The sequence below is a fragment of the Octopus bimaculoides genome, chromosome 11, assembly GCF_046866305.1.
Source record: "Octopus bimaculoides isolate indiv1 chromosome 11, ASM4686630v1, whole genome shotgun sequence".
NCBI lineage: Eukaryota > Metazoa > Mollusca > Cephalopoda > Octopoda > Octopodidae > Octopus > Octopus bimaculoides.
Genome location: NC_142938.1, coordinates 79,604,493 through 79,632,462, shown reverse-complemented (window position 1 = coordinate 79,632,462; position 27,970 = coordinate 79,604,493). Strand labels below are relative to the sequence as shown.

Sequence of the window (27,970 nt, the reverse complement as noted above, 5' to 3'; positions counted from 1 at the left end):
GCCTTAAAGCATGGGCATTCTGGGCAGTTACCCTGGGCCCTCAAGAGTCGAGGGGCCCAATTCTAATCTATGTATGCAATAGATTGTTGTCACCAAATAAAAAGAACTATAGGGCCTTGTGTATTGATTTGCTCAGGGGCCTATAATGCTGCTAAAACGGCTGAGCATAGGGGCCCTAAAGCCCATGGGACACTAGCAAGCACAGTGTGCGCATAGCACTGGGAAGGATATTTAAAACATGGTAACTAGGACACCTACAGATTAAAAAAAATATTGTATTTTACTAAATTTCTTCCTTCATAATAAAAAAAAAAAACCTTGAGAAATGAAAAACAACTGTCCGAAATCAATTCTGTAAATTAAACAAGGAATCAGTTGAGAGAAACCGTTTAGGTTTTATTGTTCATTACAATCTCTGCAAGCCTAAAGGAGATTTTAAAAGAATATTAAAAAAAAAATTATTTTTAGATATTGATAGGGCATGGTGCATGTAATTAGACATGTATTAAGTGTCATTCAAATGTGCAATGGGAAATGACAAATATTTTATTGAAAATATTTTTTAGAATCGAATTTTTTTCTATTCAAAATTATTACTAATACCTTTCTATCTTGTTTATACTTGTGTATATATATATATATATATATATATATACACGTGTAAACACACCTGTATGTAAACACATTATATATATGTGTACCAAAACCTTAACATTTATGAATTTATAATTTTTCATTTATCTCAAAATCGACAACAATTGCGTTTTTATCAAGAGCTGTGAACCAATGGCCAACGTCGAAAATTTCCTGTCTATTTATAGTAATATGTTGCTGTGCTATATAAAACCTGTAGCATGACTTCTCCCTCATATTGCACTACAAAATTTATCAGCAGCGAAGTCGCATACTACTACACCTTTTAGTCTATCTATCTCAGCTACAGTAGTAGAAGTGAGTTATCCAAAATTCCATTTCTGCCGCTTCTCGTTGGCATCTCTTCCTAATCGTTCTCACAATTCTTTTAACTCAAGAATCTAACATCTATATTATATATATACACATATATATATATATATATATCATACATCTCAATCGGATCGAATCGAGAAGACTGAAGTAAAAATAATAGTGAAGAAAAGAGAAAGACAAAAAAAATTATAAATTTAATTGGACCTCCTCTCTCTTAATGTCACGATTGCTAACTTGTTTACGGCCGACAGACGGTAAGTCTGTGCAAAAAAATTGTCTGGCAGCGTGCAATAATGTAAAACAATTTCTCCCCCCCGCAAAACCATTTTCCTCTCTCACCCTTTTATTATTTTATTTTTGAATTTCACTTTTTCCATGTCTTGTTTTTGTATTTGAAGTCATGTGTAGCACAAAAAATGTTCTTTTTTTTATATGAATGCATTTCAGTTTTTTTTTCTGTTTCTCTTTCACTACATACCTCAGTTTTCAGGTGTGATTTAATGAATGGTGCTTTAATTGAAGACAGGTGCGTGTGTGTGTAATGAAGGTTTGATGCCTGATTTTTCATGTAAAACTTGTTCCCCAAACCATTTCCTTTCTTCGCCTTTTTAAATTCTCTTTTTATTTCTAAACGTTTTTAAGTGATTGGCTAACAAAAAAAAAAAAAAAAAAGATATGAATGTATTTTGATTAAACTTCCTTTTAATACATACCTCAATTTTCAGGTGTAACGAATGAAGATCAATTGTGAAAAAAAAAATGCGTGCGTGTAATGGTTTAATGTAAAAATTGCTTTATGTATTTGAATTATTTCATAGTAGATATGATAGGTTTGCTTGCAATCTAATATTTATTATCTCTCTCTCTCTCTCTACCTGTTTGTCTCTGGGGGGTATTTATGAAGCTACACCTGTGTGTAGGAATTTAAAGAAATGTTTGCTTCTATATCTGATAATTGGTTTCCATATCTCCAAAAATATTTCGTGTTTTCTCTTTTTTTTTAATTCTGAAAACGTTAGGTATAAAGTGTAAAATAGATTTACATTGTGTGTGTGCGATCATACATGTCTATTTTTACATGAATATAGTTTATATGCACTTGTAGAAGAAGAAAAAAAAATCTAATTTATGTATTCTATATATCCCGTGATGTTAAAACACTTGTTTGATATCTCAAAGGATTTTTTTATTTCCTATTCTGTTAATGTCATTTCGATTCTATGCCAACACAATGTTGAATGATAAATAATTTACATGCTTTACTGCGGTGTCTGCCTGGGAACAAAAGACTGGCCGAAGATAGCTTCCTCACTCATACAAACGAATGATTGCTGCATTATATACATACATACATGTGTGTGTGTGTGTATGTATTTATACACAGTTGTTTACATCAGCGTGTGTGTAGAGATGGTTTAACTTCACCTTTTTTGCTTCTATATTTGTGTAATTAAGTAAACACAGTGCGCTTGTGTGACATACGCTATGAAATATGTATTAACACACATTTATACAGCCATACGTGTTTATACTCGTATGCGAAACGCCGATCTAGCAATTTTATTAGTTTTATCACATATACGTTATTCAATTTATCTCCGAAATCAGTCTTGATTAGAAGCGTTCCAGACGTGACTATCCCGTAGTTTTTAAGGGTATATCCTACTCCATTATTCAATGTGTTCGACATTAGATTTAATAGTTTGAGTGATTTTGAGGGATATTCAGCTACTATATCTAGCGACTGGAATAAAAAGAAATACTTCTTCACTCGCTAGTGTTTTTTTCACTTTATTATTTAAATATTCCAGTTTATATGGCATTTTGTTGGTTTTGGAATCCAAAGCAATCAGTGCTATCTAGATTTATATTGAATGTGGGGAGACACATTCTTTGAAGGTGACGTGCCAAAAAGCCTCTACATAGTCGCTCGCCCTGCTAGAAATGTCAGTAAAATCCCACTCCAAAGCGCATCATAGCATATTAAAAAGGGTAAAAGGAATATATATTGAATAATGTAGGTATGTATATATATAAATATACAAAACGGACGGCATGGTCACGTTTTGATCCCCTTTAATCATAAATAGGTTTGATCTCTACAGATGACTTAGGGCTAAACATGCTCTAAAAAAAATAAATCCATCGTTCTATGTTCGATCACGATATTTGCCCTGTCTCTACTTTCACATGTATCCGGTGTGAAATTAAGCGATAATTTGGCTGCCAAACTTTCTAAATGTCACTCGTTTCCAGTGTATTTTATGATTTGCATTTCAGTGAACCACCTCTTTCTTCCTAATTATTATGATACTCTGTTGATAATGACACCTTGTATTATCAATTTCCTGTTGAATCTAAATATAGTTTTCATGAACGTTCTTATTACATTGCTCTGAAGAATACTTTACTACTATGTCTACGCCACTTTGAATTATATATTTTTTTTTGCCTGAATGAATTATAAATTTTTCTGGCGTGTATAGGTTGATGGATGCTTATTTTATTGGCGATGAAAAAACGTAACAATAGTGGAATCAAATCAGTCGATTGTTTCCTTCCGTTAGAAAATACATGTAGTTTGAATACAATTCATTGCTAGCTGTGTTGATTTGTTTAACGTTTAAAAAGATTCAAGAACATGAGCTTTGAGTTATGTTGTGTGTTTGATTTCAATTTTGATGTTTGTTGCCAGCATGAACCTGTTGGAGACGGGGAATCCCTTGAGAACCAACGGGGTGAATTGGAAATGTATAAACACCTGTGGTGGCTCACTTATGCACAGGAAAAATAACGAAGCTTTAATTTTATAGATTCATAGGTTAGAATATGCAACATTTTTTTAGCTTTAATGTTTTCTCTCTTTGATCTTTGAAAAGACATGGTGGTATTCAAATTTGAATGTTACCGAGGAGTTACCCACCCCTGTCCTACATGGCCGATCTAGCTGCTAGAAAGAGCAGCCAAATTTCTTTCAAATCACATTTTATCGTCTTCAGAAAAAAAAATGTTTGATAATGTTTTCTTAGATATCTTTAAAGATATGTTGCTCCTGGCTGGAACGCCTTTGATAATTAGTCTGTTTGTTTAAATGTGACCTGAGGTTAAACTGTGTCTATGCAGATCTAGTTCATTGCTTGTCAAACGAAACTGACTGCTTTTGACATTTTTTCCCCCATCGTCGAGTGTTATGCGACGTGTATTTCTTCTAATTGGACTTCATAGTCAAGTAGACACGTCTGCTTAGGTGACAGTTTGCAAAACACGGCCTTGAGACATTTTACATCCTTCGCCTATGCTCTTTCCTTTACCCTATACTTCATTTTCTCCGTTACCATCAAAAGTGCCAATGTTCTCACTGCTTCTAAAATGTATCACATAACTATAAAATAAGTTGGTGGGAATAATAAGCAAGCGCTTGTGTATATATTAGTTTCAAGGCTGGTTCTCACGCACAACTGTAGACAGAAAAAAAAATGTATGCAACAGTAACCTCTGACGAAACTACTATCTCCCGGAGGTGTTTTCTTACTGTGTTTAAAATAGGAAATCTTTTTTTTTTTTCGAAGCTTTGTTACTAAGCATCCTAATACATTATATTTGTCACCATTGATTTTTATTCGGATGACAATGTCATGAATAACACCACTTAACCTGTTAGCTTGTATGTAGATCGTTCTACATAATACATTCCACTACTTAGACCTGCTTTTTGTATATGTAACCTACGATGGCTTAACTACTAAAATGCAAATGGCATTAGACAATATATCAATGTGCTTATTTATAAAGTGTGAGATTCTAAAGGATATTTGGGGGTATCCTATAATTGTTAATAGTAGAACATGGGCATTTTTTTATCGTTGCCAGTCAAGAAGACTAAGATGGCAACGATATTTGAAAAATTTATAAGTCTTCACTTTATAAATCTATATATATTTTGTAACGGATTGAGAACCTACAATCCATTTTTTTTCTAATATATTGCCAAAAGACAAAGAAATTCTGTAACTTCGTAAAATTCGAAATTGGTATTTTTTTAAATGGGAAACAAGGTTATCAAGTGCTAGCGACTTCGTTTGGATTCCTAGTTCAAAGTGTTTTTCATTCACATCGCCAATGCTTTTGGAGACGAAGAAAATTGCTTCAACGTCCACCCCTACTTAATACACCCTCAAAATTTCATTTTCTTTCCTAAGGGAGGCCTAATGTATTGATTGAACAAGCATTTACCATTATAACATTGCCTTCTGATTCACTTGTAGCATGTTCGTTTTAATTTGCCCAAAGTTTCTTTTGGTGGCAAATTAACCACGTCGTAGTCTTTCACTAATAAACAAATCAAGAGAATGAATGAATAATAATGATGTTATTACCTAAAATCGAGTTCTGCTTGTTGACATGGCATTATGTAATTGCTATTGTGATAACGTGTCCGTTTCACTAACAGTAGTGCAAAATCGTATAGATAGGATTTAATGTATTTTCTATTTGACCAATATAGTTTGCTTTCTGAGAATATTCACATTTGATGGATGTAGTTGATAATTCTATCAGCAATCATTTCAAAAATGATTCATAAAGAAATATGTCAATTTTCTTGAATTTAGAGGAAGATCTGAAGAAGATTGATATAAGATGTTCAAATGTAGTAGTACAGGTGAATCTAAAACCCTAGTTTTCAGGTAATATGCCTGCCTGCTTGCTTGTAAGCCGAAAATATGCGAGATAAGTGGAAATCAATGAATTTAAATGGTATAAATAAGTAAAAGCGATAGTATAGCAAAATAGTTTTAAAGCACGTCACGGCAATATCGATTTCTTTATATTCACACATGGCCTCAAATCTATACATAACAAGAAATAATATAAATCCTAAATCGATGCTACGTCAGTTAGCTACTACCAGGAAACGAAACTAGTTTCAATTCGCTGGCCAGCTCTGATTTGAGAATATCTATTAGTAAAGCTGACCATCCCAAACATTTTTATCCTAAAATTACATTGTCCACTGTGTTCTTTTCTTTATTTTATTTGGTTTTAGCTATGATAGGGTGTGATTTAAAGATTTTACTGCTATTTCTTGCAAGACGAACGCCCACGTAGATATCCTGTGTTGAAGAACACAGTATACTTGTTAGTTTAGCCCCTAATCGGGGGCAAAGGCCTTTTCCTCGTGACCATCCCGTTCTTTTAAATAAAGTGTATCTAGGACTTACGCCCTTCGTTTTTGAGAGTCTTGTTTGAAAATTTGGATGCTGTGTTTAGCGGATCCAGTGACCCTAGGAACTGTAATTTAGTTGACGTTTGATATCTGGGTGTTAACAGGGTACGTGTAGTTTACTCAATATGCGTCACGATGACTCATCCTCAACACGAAACTAATTTTACTTAGTTATTTTCTTCTGTAGTTAGGATCAGCTAATTTAGTATTAAAGGTTCTTGGAAAGGTTCAGTTTTATATGAAGTAAGGAATTATCTAACGTCTATTTAAGCTTCGTTAGAGCACCTTGTCGGAAGATGAAAATATTCTGTAAATCGTTCGACCATTCGAATTTTTAGGTTGGCAGTAGTTACCTCCCTTGGAATATTTTTTCATTTATGTCTTAAATGGCTAATTATCAATTTTTCTTTTGATGTGAATTAGATTTGAAATTATAAAATAGAATTCGGTTAAAAAGATGAATATCGGAGGAGTAACTCAGGGTCAATTGACACGCACACACACACACTTTGTGGCTTTGTGTTCCAATACAGATCTTACTGCCAAAATGGATTACGAGTTTCTTCCAGCCAAGTTCCTTTAACTTGAAGCCAAGGAGAGAAGTAACACCTGCTAGGAAAAATATCAACTCTCTCTCAAATTGCATTTACTAAAATCAAGTAATATATATATATATAATAGTTGAAACATTTTATACTGTCTGGGTGAGATGGATGATGAGGGTTGTAACCTAGATTTAGGTCTGTTTGATCAGAGCTGACAGCTTCTGCTTGTCTCACTTATCTGCGATATGTAAGGCTTCTTGGTGGAAACTTAAATATGATTGATCAATTCAATTCCACATTGTTCATTTAAAAACTAATATGAAGTTAGTATGTGTTGTCTTATGTTAATGAATTGTCAATACAATCATTTTTGGGGTGGTTTATGGTTGTATTTAAACGAGTGTCCCTAGCCTCATGGCTGAGGATTTAAGGCCCTGAGGCACAATTACCGTTCCTTACCACATACTGTGATCTGAAACTGTTGTGCATGGCACCACTGGCTGTTCCTGTGTACCACATTTTTCTCTGGTTGAAAACTACAATGTGCACTCTGACATGCAGTGTTTTAATATTTGGGGTACATTGTAGCAGACCCCCTCTTTATTTTTTTATGTCTCTTGGCCACTGGTTCTTAACTTTATTTTTTTGTAGTGCTCCCTTTTAAGTAATCATTCCCTCCATTGCCCCCACCTAAGTAGCAAGTGAGGTATCATGACTAAGCTAACTTAACATGGATGATAATTTATAAATTTTATTTTAAAAATGGATTCTATAAGCTTTTAACAGTGAAATGATAAATTAATGAAGACAAAACTTGTAAATTTTCTTTATACATTGCAAGTTAATGCCTTGTCTGTGCCTGAAGAGATCCAGCTAGAATTTTCTTTCTCAGGTGGAGCAACTGTGTAGGTTCTACTACCTGCTAGAAACAGCAGTCCACTACTTAGCGCTCATCTTATTTTAATAACCATTACTATTTTTAACAATGTATAACATAATCACTACTATAGGTAAAATTTAAGTGTATCGTGTTGCCTCACCATTGCCTTTGACATGCTCAGCATCCCCTTGCGGGTGGTACTGCCCATGTTGGAAACCTCTGCTCTTGGTCAACGACTCAAATTCCTTGTGTATTGAACATCCAAAAATGTTGGTGCCCTTGCAGAGTTAAAGATTTAGAAAAAAAAAATTGTAGATCCTATTTTTATCGTTTCCATGTATATTAAAAAGTATTATTACGAACTTTGTAAAAGCTTAAACTTTTTTAAATGTCTGTAGAGTGCTCCTAGACAAACTCTGCAGTACATGGTTTGAAGAACTGCCTTAGATATTGGTGGGGAGAGAGATTGGTGGATAGACAATGGCAGTTGTTCAGTACTTTTGGATTTCTGTGTGTTAATGAAGCTGCTGTTCTGTTTTTGTCTGGACTGAGTAGGAGGAATTGTATGTTATGGTGGTGTTAATTTTTTTTTTTTTTTGTGGGGGGGGTGTTTGTGAATGAAACATTGTTCTAGCAGAGCAATATAACTACTACCATCCTATAGATTAGTCTCTTCTTTATTGTCTTAGATTACTGCAACTGATGACATACATCAGGCCTTCAAAAAACTTTAACAATTACATGCTAGCAATAAAAAGTTACGCATTCCTGGGAAGAAGTTAAATGTACTTATCGTATTGAGGTTTGAATAACATTGTCGCAATGTAGTTAAGATTTTAGTTACAAAATAAAAGAATCTCGATCAGCAGCAAGCCTTGTAGAAATGGTGTAGAAAGTGTGGTTTTTAAGTGTTTGCTAATGATGAGCCCCTTCACTTATGAAGAGTTAATAGAACTTCAAGGTTCTAATGCAGATGGTGTAGGTGAGAACCTCCCACCTTTACCTCAAAACTGGTTTTAACGAGATATCTGAAAGCATTAGTAAAATAATGTTGGTTTTAGAAAATCAGCCAAATTTTGAATAAAGCTTGGAAGTTAGGTTTATTAGAAATTGTTATTTATGGGAAAGAGTTGTTTGTAAAAGTATAAATTTAGCAACCGGGAATACCATGTTTTTCCATACATTCTGTTTGTTGTATAAACTGAAAGTATGTATATATTTTTTATATTTTGTTTTTACTTGTTTCAATCATTAGACTATGGCCATGCTGGGGAATTTTGAAGAATTTTTAGTTGAATGAATTGACCCCAGTCCTTTTTTTTTTGTTTTTAAGCTTGGTGCTTACTCTATTGGTCTTGTTTGCTGAACCACTAAGTTACGGGAGCATAAATACACCGACACTGGTTGTACAATGGTGTAGGAGACACACAGACACATAGATATATATGATAGGCTTCTTTCAGTTTCTGTCTAGCAAATCCACCTGAGGCCATAGTAAAAGACACTTGCCCATGGTGATGTCACACAGTGGGACTGAACCCAGAACCTTATCCCCAATAAGACTAGAAAGTTCTCTAGTGTGTGTAGGTGTGGGTGTGTTTGATGTGGCCGATGACAGTACCACCTGATTGGCACTCGTGCCAGTGGAACGTTAAAAGCACATCCGAATGTGATCGTTGCCAGGGCCATGGATTGGCTCCTGTACCGGTGGCACGTAAAAAGTACCATTCGAGTGTGATCATTGCCTTACTGGCAGATGTGTCTGTGGCACGTGTAAAAAAACAACATTCAAGCGTGGTTGTTGCCAGTGCCGCCGGACTGGCTCCCGTGCAGGTAGCACGTAAAAAACACCTTTTGAGTGTGGTCGTTTCCCAGAACCGTCTGACTAGCCCTTGTGCCAGTGGCACGTAAAAGCACCCACTACACTCTCGGAGTGGTTGGCGTTAGAAAAGGCATCCAGCTGTAGAAACTTTGCCAGATCAGATTGAGCCTGGTGCAGCCTTCTGGTTCACCACTACTCAATCAAACCATCCAACCCATGCCAGCATGGAAAGTGGACGTTAAACGACGATGATGATGACATAATCTTTTTTTATATAGGAATTCTGTTTGAATGTGGAACTAATTTCAGTTCTAAAGATTTATTGTCCGAAGTTATATTGTAAATGAACATTTTTTATAATTAGCTCACGTGTTTACTGTTGTATGTTTGTCTTTAATTGCTTAGTCAGAGGAGGGAGGGTAAGCAACCATGACTTTTTTTTCTTTCGAACTTGTTGGGGAAGGGGAGGAGAAAAACAAGGTTCATGGTTTGTGACTGTAAGAATCAGTGAGTTGATACAGGGTGTTCGGGCTAAATTTGACAGTTTGCATAAAAAGGAAAGAAAATTCAGTATCCCATCCAAAAATTAAAGTATTTTAGAAAATCAAATATTAACTAGATTATGGCTGGGAGAGAACAGTTTAATCAGAGTAGCCATCCTCAGCTTCCACCAAGATGGCTCTGGAACCTGGTGCAAGCATTCTTCATTGTATCCTTGGAGAGATCTTTGAACACCTCTTTGATCTTGGCTGTCAGCACTGCCTTGGTGTTGCACACAGAACAGTTGGTGTCTTTCTCAACTGCACCCTACACATAATTAATCCATGGGGTTACAGTTGAGGTTAATTAGGGGACCAGAAATTGAGGCTGATTTTAAGTTGTAGAAATTCTCTGACAACCACTTCTGACTCTTTCCTGGAGTGTGGCAAGGAACTGAATCCTGCTGCCACACATATGGCCATCCAGCAGATATTTGAGCTTGAATGACATCACCTTCACTGGAGCACCCCCCCCCCCCCCCCGCCAAAGACCACCACCTTCTTGCTGGCCACAGCTTCGTAGTTTCCATTGCAGCTGTCTTATAACCTTAAGTGTTCACAGAGTATTTGAATAGCAGTCATAATGTTACCATTTTGCTACTCGGTGCAAATCGTAATGATACAGGTAACTCTCTTCCAATATTCAGGTGGTTTTCAGTCCTCCATGTCAAGCTAATTTTTTTTTAAAACTTCAACTTTTAATCTTTATGCTCTCCAACACCTTTGACTGTTCACCAATGCATCATCAAGCTGTTTCCAAAACCCCATATATTATGAGAGATCTGATCAAAGTGCTTTTGACTGTGGATTCCTCCAGAGTCAGCCATGTGCCAGATGGTGGTGTTAGATCTAGGGAAAATATTCTGTGGTGCCCCAAAATATTTTTTTATATTCAAAATTTACTGATATAGCACAGATTTAAGTGATTCTTTTTATCCATGCAAGTCAAATCAATTGGTCTTGGATCTCAGCCAATGTATAGGTATTCATCATTTTTATCATCCAGTTCCCCATGCTCGCACGGGTCAATTCAATTATATTGAGACAGATTTTCTCTGGCCAGATGCCCTTCTTGTTACCAACCCTCACCCATTTCCAGGCAAAGTAATATTTCCCCAGGGTCAGGCATAATTTTCCAGAATATTGGAAATGAATGAAACAGTGATGCTCATTTATGACTTTCACCTGGAGGTCAAGTGGAGAACACTCTCTCGCAACACCCATATACTATACACTTCTTTCAGTTTCTACTGAAAAGTCTTTGGCCAGCCTGGGGCTTTTGTGGAAGGCACTTGCCCAAGATTCCAAACAGTTGACTAAACCTGAAACCGTGTGGTTTCAGATTTAATCACACAGCCATGCCAACAATGTATGGAGATACATTTCATATCTGTCCCTCCTTTAGAAATGCATGGAAGTTAGTGGGTGTAATCAGCCATATTAAGTATTATTTCTTGAAAGGTGTTGTATTTCAGAGCTAATCAAGAAGGGTGGAGTCTTTAAGGGAAGCAAGTATTGATTGTGCTGTGAGGTAGTGTTTAATTTGCTGAAATTTTCTTTGACCTTCATCGTGACTCAGACTGGAAATGAAGTTTGTGTGAAATTTAATACTGAAGTTAAAACAAAAAGGTTAGACATCTGACATTATGACTTAAATATCTGTTCCCCAGTGCATATATATATATATATATATATATATATATATACGCACACACACACTTCTCAAAGTAACTTGCCATTTGCTGTTTAACTATTGCAGTGAACTTAGTCATATCTGCAGGGGCTCTGAAGTAATAATTTTGTCAAGTGTTTTAGTATTGCATATATTTTTTGGGTGGATGTATATATTTTTTTGTCCTCCACAGGAAATTGTTTGCTTGCGTGTCCCAACTTTTATTTTGCTTCCTTCAACTTTATATATCAACATAAGCAAAAATGACATCTTGGAACCCATAGCAGAAACAAGCTTTGGTAATGTGATAACCTGGGGAACATTGGTATCAAAAATATTCAACTTAAAAGGAAAAAAAAAACTTTGACTTTAACTAGGTCAAATATTAAACTTGACCTAAACAGGAATTCGGAATAATGTTATTGCTTTATACCTGCAAGATAGGGCACATTATTTCTGTGCCTGTGTTTCTGGGGGTTGGTTCTTTTGTTTTACTCCTTAAGGTCAAGTACTTATTAATTGCGTGACTAGTTTTATCAAGTGTTCTTACCACTTGAGAATTAACTAAAGCATATTAATATTCCTTTCTTAAGAGTACAATGCATTTGTTCTTTTAAATCAAAAATTTTTCTCACTTTGTGGAGAAATTACTCATAACTATTCAAGTTAGTGTTGAGGCCAAAAAATAATTCTAGAATTCAAATGCTCCTAGTGGCAAAATTGATCCCTAAAGAGTAATTCTAGGTGGATCTCATGGAATTTGTTGCTTGCTGGGTTGATTCCTTAGAACTGAATTCCATACTTTCAGAAGACCCTTGTTTTTAGTTTTGTCTGACATCTTTTGTTAGTCAGTGTCCTTTGCTATTTCATAATGTTAGTCATCATAACTCTTTTAAATCTTTGTTTTTTTCTTCTCCATGCTGCCTTGGGTTGAATTTGTCCATTCCCTCATAGTGTCAAACACTTGGTGCAGTCCATTGTCATCAGATACGCTCAATGACAAAGAAAACTTACCAAGATTTGTTTGGTATTGTTTTATTGCTCGATGCCCTTCAAATTGCTATCCATTGCATGGCTTGGACTGAGTGCTGTTCCATCACATCATCAGAACTACGGTTGTCTGACAGCACTAAAGATCACCTCTCCACACTGCATTAGTCCTTGCTCTCTTTGCTAAGTTGCCTTATTGATCCACTTTGTTTAATCCAGCTCACCACTTTTCTTTTCTGATTGTAATCTTTTTCTTTATTCATGCTTACACTTAAGTTGGTCTGTTCCAATATACTTTTCTATCATTTGTTCCCTTGTGAGGCCACATTGTTTCACTGGACATAGTCTACAGTCGATATTTATATTTTTAGATTGTCTTTGCAGTCAATAATATAATCTGTGTGCCATATGTTATCAGGTTTGTTTTGACACCAAATAGTGTGTGTGTGTGTGTGTGTGTTCAGTAAGCAATACCACATGAAAATAGATTTCTTCTGAAATGACACAATTTTGTTTGAAGAATAATCAATTTGAACCGGTTTCTATTTACCTTTCAAGTATTTTTTTACCTCTGATATAGAAGATAAAGTTGATTCCATTTGGACTTGGACTTAGAGAAATATTTGCCTCAATATCTCTTGGTGTAAAGGTTGGCACTGGACTCTGAATCCAGCAATCCAAGTTCATGTCATGGTGAAACTTTATGTATAATTGACACGGGCATGGCTGTGAGGTAAGCAGCTTGCTTCTTGACCACATGGTTTCAGGTTCAGTTACATAGTGTGGCATCTTGGATAAGTGTCTTCTGTAACACTATAACCCTAGGCTAAGCTTGTAAGTGAATTTGGTAGATGGAAACTGTGGAAGACCATCATAAAAAGCACCCAGTACATTTTGTAAAATGGTTGGTTTTTGGATGGGCATCTTGTCATAGAAATCTTGCCAAAAGACAAATGGAGCCTGGGACTGCTCTCTGGGCTGGCCAGCTCCTGTTAAACCATCCAACCCATACCAACATGGAAAATGGGCATTAAATGGGGTGTGTTTGTGTGCGTGCATCATTGTCATGTCTCTCTAACATAGTTGTTTGGCAAAAGTGATTGATGAAATGAGTATGAGACTTAAAAAAAAAAAAATCAAGTACAGAGGTTGATCTGTTTAACTAAAACCCTTGAAAGCTGTGTCACAACATGGCTGCAATCCAATGACTGAAATAAGTCTATCTTCAAAATTAGTCCTGTCTCAAATCTGACGTGGGTAATCTTGTTTCAAAGTTGATAATGACATCATTTAGTGCCTTTATGGACACCCTTGTCACCAATCACTTTATAGCATTAGGTGCATTTTATCCTGCTATTGGTGCTGGTGGCTATTGCCAGGATTAAAATGCCACCCTCTTCTACATTATCAGTTTTATTCCATTACTATTCTTTCTAGAAAGGTTACTTTGTCTGTGGCCAAGAAGCAATGTCTCGGTAGTGTCAGTGTTGGCCTGAGACTTCTGAGATTTTTTGTCCTCTACTAATTTCGGCCTTCAAAATCCTCGTTGTGTGACCATCACTCTTCATTGTCACAATAGTTGTTGCTTAACCCTTGATCATACTTTTCTGATCAGAAGACACTCCAGCCATAAACATCATCATCATCATTGTATTCAGTGTGATTAAGACTATCATCTAATGTCGTCTCTTTAACACGGTGGCGAGACTTGGTTGCTATTTCTAGCAAGTGGAACAACCACATAGTCCTCCTTCATTGATTTGTAAATCAGATTTCCACACAAGCAGACTGTAATATCCTGTGGTCATACTGCTTGTCATTTCCTTGTGTTTTCATCCTCTGTTGATGCCTTTCCTTCTACTTTTAATGAACCCATTAAGATAGTCTCTAAACAGTCACTTGAGCTTCAAGAAACAACAGCTAAAGCTCCCTCATCACACCACCCTTAAAAACTGGATGGTTACAGTTGGACATGTCCTTTAATCATATCTGTTTTGATTAGCTAACTTGGGCCTGAAGAACAATTTCAATATTTTATGTAGTTCTTTACTTCTCCAAATCCTGTTCACTCCTGTATGCATTAAGGCTGTTTTTCTCATAGGAAAAGGTACGGAGGTGTTGTAAGGGTTGCGAAGTGAGTGGACAAATCAGCATGCTTTATAAAAGATGGTTTTGAATTGGTATAACCCCATGATGAAGAAAGAATTATACAAATGTAAAATTTAGTCTTCTCTTTGAGTCTGTGTTTGGGGATTTCACCTTTTGTTGGGGCTGCTGTTTGTCACAAGATAGAAATGAAGGGTGCATGCAGGGGGACAGTAGATCCCTACTTTATAGCAGAGGTAGATGAGTGGCGCATAACATCTTGTCCAGTTTTCCCAGTTGCAGGCTCTTGGATCTTTGTGTACCCCTAGTTACTAATAGCCAATTCCATCTTAGCAAGAACCTTACTGCACTGAGGTATAAATCATATTACTGTTTCCATAATGCATAGCTTTATAGATATAACCACAGAAATTCTTTGAATTTTCATTATATTGTCTACAACTTTTTCTTTGCTATTGCTTCCATTTTTGCATTAGTTAATGCAGATTGCATTCTTGATAAGAGAATCACAGCAAATTGAGACGGAGGATTAAGGATTTTTGACTGAGAGTAAGTCTAATTTGTGGAATTTGGTAAAGAATTGTTATTAGAATCTAAATATTTTCTTAAAATCTTTTACTGGCTTTCTTCATTGCAATGATGTCATTCTGTGGTGGGGCATCATCTTCAAAGATTTTAGTCTGTCTAGACCCCTGACAGTCATCCACTCGAAAACTGGAGAATGGTAAAATGTGTTTTGACATAATTGGAAGCAAATTGAAACTTATATTGACATGTATTTACTGATGTGTGTATACCAACATAAATATTTCTGTAAATATAAATTTATATTCATGCAAATATCTGTACATATGCACACACGAGTATGTACATATCCATACGTGTGTGTGTGTGTGTATCATCATTATTGATTAACGTCCGTTTTCCATGCTGGCATGGGTTGGACGGTTTGTCTGAGGTCTGGAGAGCCAGCGACTGCACCAGGCTCCAATCTGGTTTGGCAGAGTTTCTACAGCTGTATGCCCTTCCTAACGCCAACCGCTCCGAGAGTGTTGTGGGTGCTTTTTATGTGCCACCGGCACAGGAGCCAGTCAGTGGGTACTGGTATTGGTCACAATTGGTTGGTGCTTTTTACAGACATTTCAATCAATATGTATACACACACACAGCCCTGACAAGTTTCTGTTTTAAATTTCCTTCATAATGCTTTGTCCAACCCGAGACTACACCAGAAACACTTAGTGAAGGTGTTGTACCAGTGGGATTGAACCTGCTACTGTTTTGTTACATAGCAAACTTACTTTCTTAATTTATTCTTGATATTGTGATAGTTGATGTAAGCTCACAAATGAGCTTATGTTCTGTATTTGCATTGCATTCCTGTTGTTGTTTTAATACCGTATTTTCTGACATAGATGTCAACATAAATATATAAACCTTCAAACATTGCCACAAGTTTTCTAAATCCTATATTTCACATGAAATTTTCGGACCTCCAAAATTGTCTTGGATATGTCTCCCTTCTTTTGACTGCAAATTTTGGTCTGAAAAAACAGTATTAATTTTGCCATGTTGGTACATGTGGAGCAGACAGTTTTTCCAGTTTGATTCTGTGTCATGTCTTTGAGTTATGATATTCTTAGATTTTAAATATCAGTCTTGCTTCCTATGTTTTGAGGGCTTCCTCTGCAGAGTCTATTTTATCCATGTACCACATGACACATTTTGCCCCATCAGGTATCATACAGTCACTTTTTCATCTCCATATCAAAAGCTACATGTTGCACAAAGACATATCTGCCAAACATCCCTCAAATTACATCATACCACTTTGGAAAGAGTGATACAGTTATTAATTTGATTCTAGATATGCATTGGTCATGACTGGAACACCACTGGTGATTGGTCTGCTTTAACAAGGCTGAACTGAGACAAAACATTGGCTTATGTCTTTTAGCCCTCCCTGAAACCACTCTTGGTTCTATGATACACACTTCCATCAAATGTCGTGTTAATTTCTATCTCAATTCTTTCTCCTGTCGACACAAGGGCCTGAAATTCTCCAGGAGGTGGCTTGTAATTACATTGACCCCAGTACTTGGCTAGTACTTATTTTCAAGACCCCCCCCCCCAATGATGAAAAGCAAAGTTGACTTTGGTGGAATTCATACTTGGCACCAGCTTAATAATAAGTTATCTTATTAAATTTATTATTTTCAAAGTTGATTGAAACAAAGAAAATATATTTCAATAGAATTATGGTAACAGAAGGTTTAATAGGTTAGCTAGCAGTAGGAATATGTTGGTAATTTCCCACATGCATTTGGTAAATTATTTTGGAATTCCGCTACCCTCTGCTTTATAGGCATATAGTATAACACTTCAGTGTAATTTGAATTGTGTGTGTTTAAGTACTGTAAGCAAGAAAATATAATTCTATACAATTGCTTAGTATTTGGCCAATTTGTTGGATTCTTTTTCTACCAATCCTCTTTTATAAGGTAGCAGCAACATATTTCACCTCTCCTATTAGAACTGAAGGAGTTGCAGCTTGTGGTGTTGCTAGGGTTTTGGACATCTCTCAGCTTGTACCCCTACCAGTGCTGTGTCTATTGGATGAAACCTTCTCATTACTGTCCACCTGTGCATATTAATTTCTGTAAAATCTGAAAACCCTCTATTTGGGGCCGAGATCAAGTTCTTTTTGGTCAAGAGAAAAAGGCAACAAGGTAATCCAGTACTCTTCTCATAAGTCTGATTACTGGCCAGTGTAGAGCAGGTCATCTTGTTAATATTAAACTCTTCATCCTCAGATAGCCACTGTTATGTGGATATCTTGTTCAACTTCTGTGAGTGTTAATCAACAATTATGGCTCATGGTCTTTAATTACTGTATATAGAACACTGGAATTGTGTGTGTGTGTGTGTGTGTATAAAATGTAAAAGAAAATTAGGTTCAGTTATTGTAATATGTTTGTTAGCTCCCTTTTACCAATTCTATTCTGTCCTTTAAAGCCAAACTATGTCAGTCTTACTGCCTTAGTCTTTTTTTAATTCTTACCATAGGATGTTTGTTCTTTTATGATTGTATCAGACCATCAGTGTGTTCTCGATGAAATTACTGTATTTTCTTTATCATCATCATCATCATCATCATTGTTCTTTAATGTCCACTTTTCCATGCTTGCATGGATCAGACAGTTTGTTAGGTGGATTTTCCATGGTTGGATGCCCTTCCTGTTGCCAATTCTCACCTGTTTCCAAGTTATATAATATTTCTCCATGGCCAGACATGTCTGAGAAAAGTGGAAATGAATGGTACCACTACTTGATGGTGTCACAGCATGGTGTTAAGGGAAGTTTCTGTTTACCAAATCCACTCAGAAGGCTTTGGTCAGCCTGGGGCTATAGTAGACACTTGTGCAAGATGCCATGTAGTGCGACTGAACCTGAAACCATGTATTTATTTTGTATAACTAATTAGAAATAGAATTGTCTGTAGCATTTGTTCCTGTTTATACCTTTTCATAGAACTCCAATAAATGGTGTCTGAGATTTGAGGTTCATTGTTACTTATCAGATGTAATGAATTCTTCTGTAAATGCTTTTTCTTTAAATTTCCTTTCTATAGCTTCCAATGCTATGTCTCTGTCCAGTTACCATCACTTGCTGGTTCAAAGAGCATGTTTTCCTTAGAATTGTGTCATCTCCTTGGTTCTAAAATTAAAATTCTTAACATTAAATACAATACCTGTGTTCAGACAAGCAAATGATAAAGAATCAGTAGTTTTTTATTTTTTATCCAAATTGGTTACTGGGCTCTTAAAATTTTCAATGAGAACATAAGCCTTGATATTAAAGAAATGCAATTTATGGACAGCTTTTTCCAGTCTGGTACATGAGTACTAGCAATGTGAATATCAGTTTTTGGCAAACAGCCAAAAATTCTAGTTAAGATTTTGGATTGAACCATTTAATCTTTTCTAACTATAGCCAAGAAGCGCAGGTACAGGGGATGGCTTTCCTGGGCCACCTAGTTGACATGCATGTACACAGGACAAAACCTCTTGCTGATCCAATATCCCAAAATTTAGCAAATGTTTTCACCTCTTCTGTTGCAGTAGCAACATTCCAGTTCACTTGTATGATTATTTATATCTTGTTAGAGCAAGAATGCTGAGGGTGCAGTGTATGTAGGAAAGTTATGGGTATTGCAATGGCTTTAATATATTTTAAAATTTCATTTGAGGAGAGGCGGTGCTGAAAGGATTGAAGTGAAGTTGATCTCAATATGATTTGAACCCAGATTGCAGAAATGGAACAAATACAAGGCATTTTATTTGATGCAGTATGACTTTGTTGTTTCCCTACCAATGTCAGTTTGCCATTTGCATACTTTTGGTTCAGCCTACAGAATGTAGTCCTATCCATTATCCCTAAATATTTGTGATGGCTACTTGGATTTTTTTTTCTTCCATCTTGACATTTTCTGAAAGAAGAGGTGGGGTAATATAGGTGAATATCCCTGTCCTTATTTTTAGGCTGTTACAAATATTGATTTGTAGAGATTTGAATATTTGTGTTAGAGATTTGAATATTTGTGTTATATATATATATATATATATATATATATATATATAAAACACAAATATTCAAATCTCTACAAATCAATATTTGTAACAGCCTAAAATTGGCTTACCAATTATTTTTGTTGGTAGTTAATTTATAATATATATATATATATATATATATATATATATATATATATATATACATACACACTGAAGCTTTCCTTATAAAAGGAAGATGTAATAACATGGTGAAAAAATGCTTTATTCTGACATTCTGTATTCTATTCTATAATATATTGAGTGAAAGTTCTGATTTTTTAACTTAGCTTTATGCATGCAAGTAGCCAGCAGACACAATGTCTGCCTGACATTAGCTATTAAATATATGCATATACACATATATGCTCACAGTTATGAGTGTATATTATTTGATTCATAACGTCACAGACTATTATTGGTTTGAGATTTCTCTTTAACTTGGGTGGCTATATACATACCCTTATATCATCATCATCATTTTAATGTCTGCTTTACTTGTATGGGTCAGATGGAATTGTAAGTCATATTTTCTCTATGGTTGGACATGTTTCCACAGAATATTGGAAATGAAGGACACTGCTTGAATGACAATGACACATGTTTACAACTGTTGTACACATTCCTGGCAACTGATATGTATATATCAATTGCAGGCAAGACTCACAGTATTTCATTTTGCAATTATAATATACTACCAAGTATGTTATACCTGTGCCGGTGGCATGTAAAAAAGCACCGGACTTATTTTGTTGGCTTCTTTCTCCAAACTGCTAAATTACAAGGATGTAAAGACACTAACACTGGTTGTCAAGCAGTAGTGGGGGACAAACACAGACTCACACAAAGATATGTGCATGTGAAGGCACATGGCTTAGTGGTTAGGGTGTTGGACTCCTGATCGTAAGATTATGGTTTTGATTCCTGGACCATTGTGTTTTTGAGCAAATCACTTCATTTCATGTTGCTCAGGTCACTCAGCTGGCAAAACAGTAATCCTGTGACCGACTGGCATCCTGGCCAGGTGGGGAACATATACGTCGTGGAAACCAAGAAACTGGTCCTATGAGTCTATATGACTCCGAACGGAGCTTTATATTGATGATTGTGTGTGTGTGAGAGTTCATTTCAGTTGCCATCTGCCACATCCAATCACAAGGCTTTGGTCAGCCTGAGGCTATAGTAGAAAACACTGAAGACACCACACAATAGGATTGAACCTGAAACCATGTGGTTGGGAAGCGAGCTTCTTACAACACAGTGATTCCTGTGCCTGATATTTTGGCAAAAATCTTTGTAAAACTATGCTGGAAATAGCCAAGCTGGTGAGTTTACTGCTGAAATGTTAAACTTGGGCAAATTTTCAGTCAACTAAATTTGTAGTAAATAAACATTGGTCTGAGGAATGTAGTGTGATCCTATTTTGGCAAAATTCCTGTCTTCAAGAAAGGGCTTTGTCCAGAAGGCCAGTACTCTCATTGTGCCATGCATACCAAGTTAAATTCACACACATATTTACTTCATTTGTGGGTACAGGTGTAACTGTGTGGTTAAGAAGCTTGCTTTGCAACCATGAGGTTTCAGGTTCAGTTCTGCTGTATGGCACCTTTGGTAAGTGGCATCTATTGTAATCCTGGGCTAACCAATCCTTGTGAGCAGATTTGGTAGACTGAAACTTTGTGGGAGCCTATCGTGTGTGTGTGTGTGTATATATGTCACCTCTACTGGTTACAACTGGCGTTAGCTTGTTTGTCTCTCTATGACTTAGTGGTTTGGTACAAAAAGACTGATGGAACAAGTACCAAACTTTTAAAAATAAGTACTGGAGTTGATTTGTTCAACTGCATCCTTCAATGCGGTGCCCCTTTTTAGCTGTAGTTCAGTGACTGAAACAGAAAAAGATAGTCTAACAGATGGTGAGGTTAGGAAAACTTTCTGCATCCCAGTAGATGGGTGCAAGGGATTCTTACCGAGTTCAACATTGATGGCTTTCTCTCTCATGTGGAACAGCCAAAGAAATTATTTTAAAGAAATCTTCAACCTAAATACGATTGAATTGAAAAATACAAAACAAATAATCAAAATCTATAAATTTGTAAGAAGTCTTGAAGGTGGTGAACTGGCAGAATTATGAGCCTTTCAGATAAAATGCCCAATGGCTCTTACTTCTGCCTCTTACATTGAGTTCAAATTCTGTTGAGGTTGATAAAATATATACCAGTTATGTATTAGGGTTGATGTAATCAACTTGCCTCCTCCCCTCAAAATTGCAGACCTTGTGCAAAAATTAGAATTTATAGTTTTGTTTTGAAAGCTTAACCTAGAAGCTGTGGAAGAGTTATTTCGTGTCTAACTGAATATTACAATCATTTTAAAATCAGAATGACAAAAATGTTATTTTCTTGAACAAAATATAGATCGTGTCCTTCTATTGATTTAAAGTAGGTTGACTACTTAGTTATATTTAATAATTGTCAAACACTATGTAACATTATGATGTTGATGTGTTTGTATTGGGGAAAATATTGATATCTAAAATGGGCACAAGGCTACATTTTTTTTAATTTTGTAGAAGCTCAATGTCAGCTTCTGAATGTTTCTTATGAAACAATTTGTTTCAGCTTGCAATAGTTAACTGGAATATTAAGGGTATCAACAGCAGTTTCAGAGGTCCTGTGAAGACCATGGTTACGGAAGAAGATATTGCTTTGGTTTCATCATAATCATTAAGAACTAACATTTTTATGGACTTATGAGGACTTAGCTCTGACTGCAGCACTAAAACCTGAAACTTAAAAAAATTTACATAGAATTTTTGTTCTGTAATATGTCAGGGAGTTTTCCAAGTCCTTACTGGGTGATATAATTCAGTATGGAGAATAAAAATGACCTTTGACTGTTGTTCATAAATTTGTGCAACAAAGAGAATGAATTTAAGAAAAAATATCCAACAGCTTTTGGACTGTCTAAATTATGAGCTCCTGTAATGTTAAGCTGTTTTGATTTTTGCTATAGACATATTGTTGTTAATTTATATCATCCATGTTTCCATGCTTGCATAATTTAGATGAGGTTTATTGAGGCAGATTTCCAATGGCTGAATGCCCTTCTTGTCACCAACTCTCACTTGTTTCTAAGCAAGGTAATATTTCCCCATGACCAGACATATTTTTGTAGAATGTTGCAAATGAATAACAACTGCTTGTATGGGGGCTATGTCTTTTCGTCCGACGTCACTTCGTCAAATGTCTTTTCGTCCATGTCTTTTGGTTCCAGATCTTTTTGTCCAACAACAAATCCTATCAATAAAATTCTCAACGATTATTTGATTTGATGTGCACCTTGTTTTTTAAAGGGTTTATTTAAAATTGGACATAAAGTCACACAAAAGCCATCATCGGTACATGCTGTAAAGTGGTTGGTGTTAGGAAAGGCATCCAGCTGTAGAAACCATGCCAAAACGGACATGAAGCTTGGGGCAATTCTGTTGCTGACTAGTTCCTTTGAAACTGTCCAACCCATGCCAGCATGGAAAACGGACGTTAAATGATGATGAGACTGAATGCAAAATTCTTGATGTGAACTTCCGTGTTGAAATCAATTGTATTGGTGTGATTACCCTTCTGAGATATAGTTTATATTTACACATTTTTGAGCAGGCATGGCTGTGTAGTTAAATTTGCTTCTGGGTTGTTTTGGATTTCAATCCTGCTGCGTGGCACCTTTTCGGCAAGAGTTTTCTACCATACACACATGTGTATATATGTTTGTATCTCCTTCTCTTGACAACATGTGATAGTCATGAATGCCACTGTTAAACTAGTGATGTCATTAACTTTGTCTTCCATGGGAACATATGCAGCCGGGAGAAAAATTGCCTTTCTTGGAAAACTGTACAATAAAATGTTATTGAATGCAGCTACATTGGTGCTTAGCATGTTCTGTAGTCTTCAGGGTTTATTTTTTGATATATTTTCCTCTTAGTTTTCTAATTTGTGGCTAAAATCTATTCAAAGCCTCAATGTTTTTGTTGCACAAAGCATTATTTTTAGATGACATTAAAGATGTGCCAATGTGTTAAGCAAGATAACTATTTAGATGAATGAGCATTGATGCTGAATTTCTCTATATATGAAGAACATCAAATTTTGTTGACCAGAGTTGGTGAAAATGTGGGGAAAAAGCTATTTAGAAGTGGGTTGTCCTAGATTGAGCAAGGAACGTTTTTTTTTTTTTTTATTTATGAAGCATCTAAAACTACACTAGCTTTTTTTCTTTTTTGTTTTTTTACAATTAGTTGTAATTTGAGAGATTTAAATGCTATTTTTAACAACTTGATTGCATACTCTCTATTAGACTGTGGAAAAAATAATGTAATTATTCAGCTTTTGCAAGTTAAATGATCTTGGCTGTTTAAATGGTCTGTTTGGTGCAGGTTTCTTCATGATGATAGAACAAGATATAATAAAATCATATATAATGGATAATAAATTAGAATCAAAGAGATTAGTAATGGTCTGTGTAGCCCACCTGAAACTTCAAAACTTGATTCACTTCATAGCATAGAAACTAACTCAATTTCTGTAAATTTTATTGTGTTTACACAGCTTACTACCTCCATTTTAATTGCTAGTAGAGACACTGTATTTTGCTTTGAAACCACAATACACTACCAAGTATATTGAAGGTTTATAACTCAAAACTGTCCTACTTTTTGTGTTAGTAGTATGATACAATCACTTTATCTTTACAGGTTTTTTTATAGGATTTAGAGCCAGCACTGAAGGTGATGTTTTGTACACAAATACATCTATGTAAACAATGCAATCAAAGATAGAAAAATAGGTAAAGGGTGTATGTGCATATTTCAGGAGTTTGTCGCTCCTTCTTCAGGACCACATCCAACCTTAACCATCCACAAATCATCATTTGTTGTCTGTTGTCCATGCTGGTATGGGTTGGACGGTTTGATCAGGCTGGCACGCTAGAAGGCTGCACCAGACTCCTGTCCAATTTGGCGTGGTTTTCTACGGCTGGATGCCCCTCCTAACGCCAATCACTCTGAGAGTGTAATGGGTGCCATATGTGTGACACTGGTACGGGTGCCATTTGCGTGACACCAGGGTGTATTTACGTGCCACCAGCATGGGTGTCAATTTGCGTGACACTGGTATCTGCCACAATTGCGATTTTGATCAGCTTGATGGGTCTTCTTAAGCACAACATAATGCCAAGGGTCTCGGTCATTGCCTCTATGAGGCCCAACACTTGATAGAAACTCAGCCACTTTGATACAAAGCTAGCAATTTTGAGGGGATTACATCAACTCCAGTCCCTGACAGCTATTTATTCTATCGACCCTGCATGAATCTGGACTCAGTGTGTAAAGAGTGAGAAGGAAGGCTGTTACTAAGTCTAGCAGTGTAACAGTATTGGACAGATCAGTTTTGCATATCAAACGTTTTCCTGGCAATCAATATGTACCTACCATTTACCAGGAATGAGTGTAATATGTAAATTGGTCTATCCAATTGTGTTATACTGCTAAATGTAATGGCTGTATAAGCAATGTATTTGTGGATGGTTAATGGATTGGATGTGGTACTGAAGAAAGAGCAATAACTTGTGAAATATGGATATACACTCATCACCTATTTTTCTGTCTTTGCATTGTTTACATAAATGTATTCATATAGTAAATGTAACTTTCTGTGTTGACTCTAATTTCTGTAGAAAAACTGTAGAATTAACTTAAAAACATTGTAACTTAAGTTATTTGTTGTATTTTGTATTCAATTTTATTGGCTGTTGTTGTTGCAGTATTTTGGATAGGAAAACATTTGATTTGTATTATTGGGCTACATGAAGATTTGGTTGATTTGCAACCTTCTATAACGGAGAAAATTAACAGATGTCTAAACTATATTTTTGGTCGATGTGCCATGGCCTAGATGTGACAGCTATACCTTACTTCATTGCACATTCCAGTCATGAATTACTTCATTAGATCTTCATCTAAGCTACTTCTGAAATCTTAGATGCAGGTATTTTCTACTTACAGCTCAAGTTACTTTTTAGTCAATATAAACAAGGAGCAATCATTAATGTTAACTGGACATTAAAATGACGATATGCACATTAGTAACTTGCTCTTGTATCTTATTGGTAGTTGTTGTTGAATTCCGGGTCTGTCCTGATCGATCTGGCCAATGTCTTTTTAAGGAAAACAAGAACTATCTTATATAGTGTGTCACTCCTGTTCAGATGGTGGAGTGTGATTTGGCTGGTATTTTTAGCAGATTGAGGTGTAACATAGTTCTTCAATGCTTTTGGTGTTTAGTTCATAAATTCTCAGTTTGTCTTGCATGTGTACCTCTTGCAAATTCAAAAGGTCATAATCTTACTCTTATCTAGTCAAGATCCTTGATGGATTTCCCAATGATTTGTCCTTGTCTGATATAGTTACTAATTCTTGAAACTCTTAAATTCCTTTTCATCCTTAGCTATTCTGCTAGACAGTCTTCAATCTTTTGCTGTCAATCTGAGTTTGATATTCTATATTATTCATTTGAAGTCCTTATATATTGGGTCATCCCATAGATAATGTGTTTTTTTTCAATTGCATGAAGTAAAAGTTGGAAGGGGGATAAACTACCTGCATCAACTTGCTATAAAGAAGGTACTAATTTTACTTTGTCCTAATTCTTAGTGCAAGTTTTGAAGAGTGCAGTTCAATTTCAAGTTATTTTTTCAAATCTGTAATGGAAGTGACAGACGAGCATATTCGGCATATTTTGCTTTGAGTTTAATAAAGGCAACAATGCAACAAAAAGTGCGAGGAATATTAATGCAGTATATGGGGATCGGACAGTAAGCATAAGCCATTATCAACGGTGGTTCCAGAAATTCTGAGCCGGTAACTACAGCCTAAAAGATGCGCTTCATCCTGGAAGATTTGTAGAGCTCGACAAGGATGTCCTCTGAATCCTGGTGGAACAAAATCCCATTGTAACTGTTGAACTAGCAGGGAAGCTTGGTTTTGGACATTCAACTATTCATTGACGCTTGTGTGCCATTGGAGAAGTCAACAAATTGGGTCAATGGGTTCCTCACAAACTTTCCAAGTCTAATTGTGTGCAGAGAGTGAATGTGTGCTCTGCTGTCGTGTCTCACAAATGAACCTTTTTTTGGACCAAATAGTGACTGGTGATGGAAATGAGTTCTATAAAAATGTTAAGTGCCAAAGACAGTGGGTAGGGAAAGGAGAAGCACTGGCACTCAAGGCTAAAGGTTTTCACCCACATAAGGTGCTGTTATCTGTTTAGTGGGATATGAAAGGTTTAGTCCACTTTGAACTTTTAAACCCAAACCAAACGATAACAAAGATCTACTGCGAGCAGCTTAAGTCAGTGCTAGAAAAATAACTGCCTTTGGTTTTAAGACAAAAGGCATTCTTCCATCAGGATAATGCTTGGCCGCATACAGCAAGGATGACATTCCAAAGGCTAGAGCAGTTTGAATGGGAAACTATGCCCCACCCATTATATTCGCCAGACATTTCCCCATCTGGTTATCATTTATTCTGCAGTCTTCAAAATCATTTGAACAGAAAAATATAAATTCTGTAGACGAGGTCAGAACAGTACTGGAGGAGTATTTTTCATCACGGACAAGTGGATTTTTGGAAGAGGGGCCTTGCAAGTCTACCAAATAGATAGAAAAGCATTGTAGAAAATGGAGTATATTTTAGATTAAAAAAGAACTTTTTAATTTTGAAAAATAAAAGAACTATAAAAGAACCACATTATTTACGGATGACCCAATATATATTCACCTTATTTTTGATATCTCTATCTATGTCCTAAACAAGAGCTCAGCCACCATATTATCCATGAGATAGCTTTTTTGGATATGTTGACTTTTTTCACCTTGATTCTGATAAATGTTGAATCCTTATTTTATAGTTGAAATAATGTTGTACACTGTATGGGATTCATATTTTCAACGTAATCTGCCAACATAGAATGTTTGGTATGATGGTTTAGTTTACCCGTTTCTTTAGCTTCGGATTCAGTTGGAAGTGTTCATTTATGTATAACCACTTTTGACTGGAGTATGAACACTACACTGTTCATTCTTTGAGTCAATGATATATATATATATATATATATAATATATATATATGAATTCACTTCTATTTTTGCAACACAGTAGTGATCATCAAAGTACCATGGCCGAAGTTACTTGAGCTATTGAAAACTGAATGGTTCACAGGTCAATGTTATAGATTAAATTCCAACAGATGCTTTCCATGTTAGCAAAGTTATTTTTCTCTTTGACTAAACCTAATGCCAGAGTAACTAGCTTAAGTTTTTTAGGCCATGAGTGTGATTATCATATAAATTATATTTCATTCACATTCTCCTTCCTTTCAGCATTGTGTTTTTTCCTAATATGCTACAAAAAACTAATTTATTCTTAGTGGGGGAATCCTTATACAAATGATCCTGAAGTAACTGAAATCGTCATTAAAGTTAAAAGCATAAAGGAAGTCCTTTGGGACATTAAGCCAACATCATCTGCTTCAGGAATAATGGAGCCCTACGTGGTCACTGG

At 35.8% G+C, this 27,970-nt stretch overlaps 1 protein-coding gene across 8 annotated transcripts in view; it reads left to right on the top strand.

Annotated features, from left to right (window-relative positions):
* Nucleotides 1-27,970, top strand: part of LOC106867931 (ras-like GTP-binding protein RHO) — a 101,658-nt gene that overhangs the window by 49,986 nt on the left and 23,702 nt on the right. For 3 of the 8 annotated variants that reach the window (XM_089360436.1, XM_089360434.1, XM_089360432.1), the window contains exon 1: nt 869-951. The exons of 2 other annotated variants lie outside the window; for them this stretch is intronic. Coding sequence is in view for 3 of the 6 variants with exons in the window: in XM_089360429.1 (XP_089216555.1) it covers nt 1,187-1,223 (37 nt within the window). In the remaining 3 variants the exon portion in view is untranslated. Of the gene's footprint in view, nt 1-868; nt 1,224-27,970 lie in introns of those variants that run through there. 3 more of the 8 variants (XM_089360429.1, XM_089360428.1, XM_089360427.1) reach the window with 1 other exon arrangement.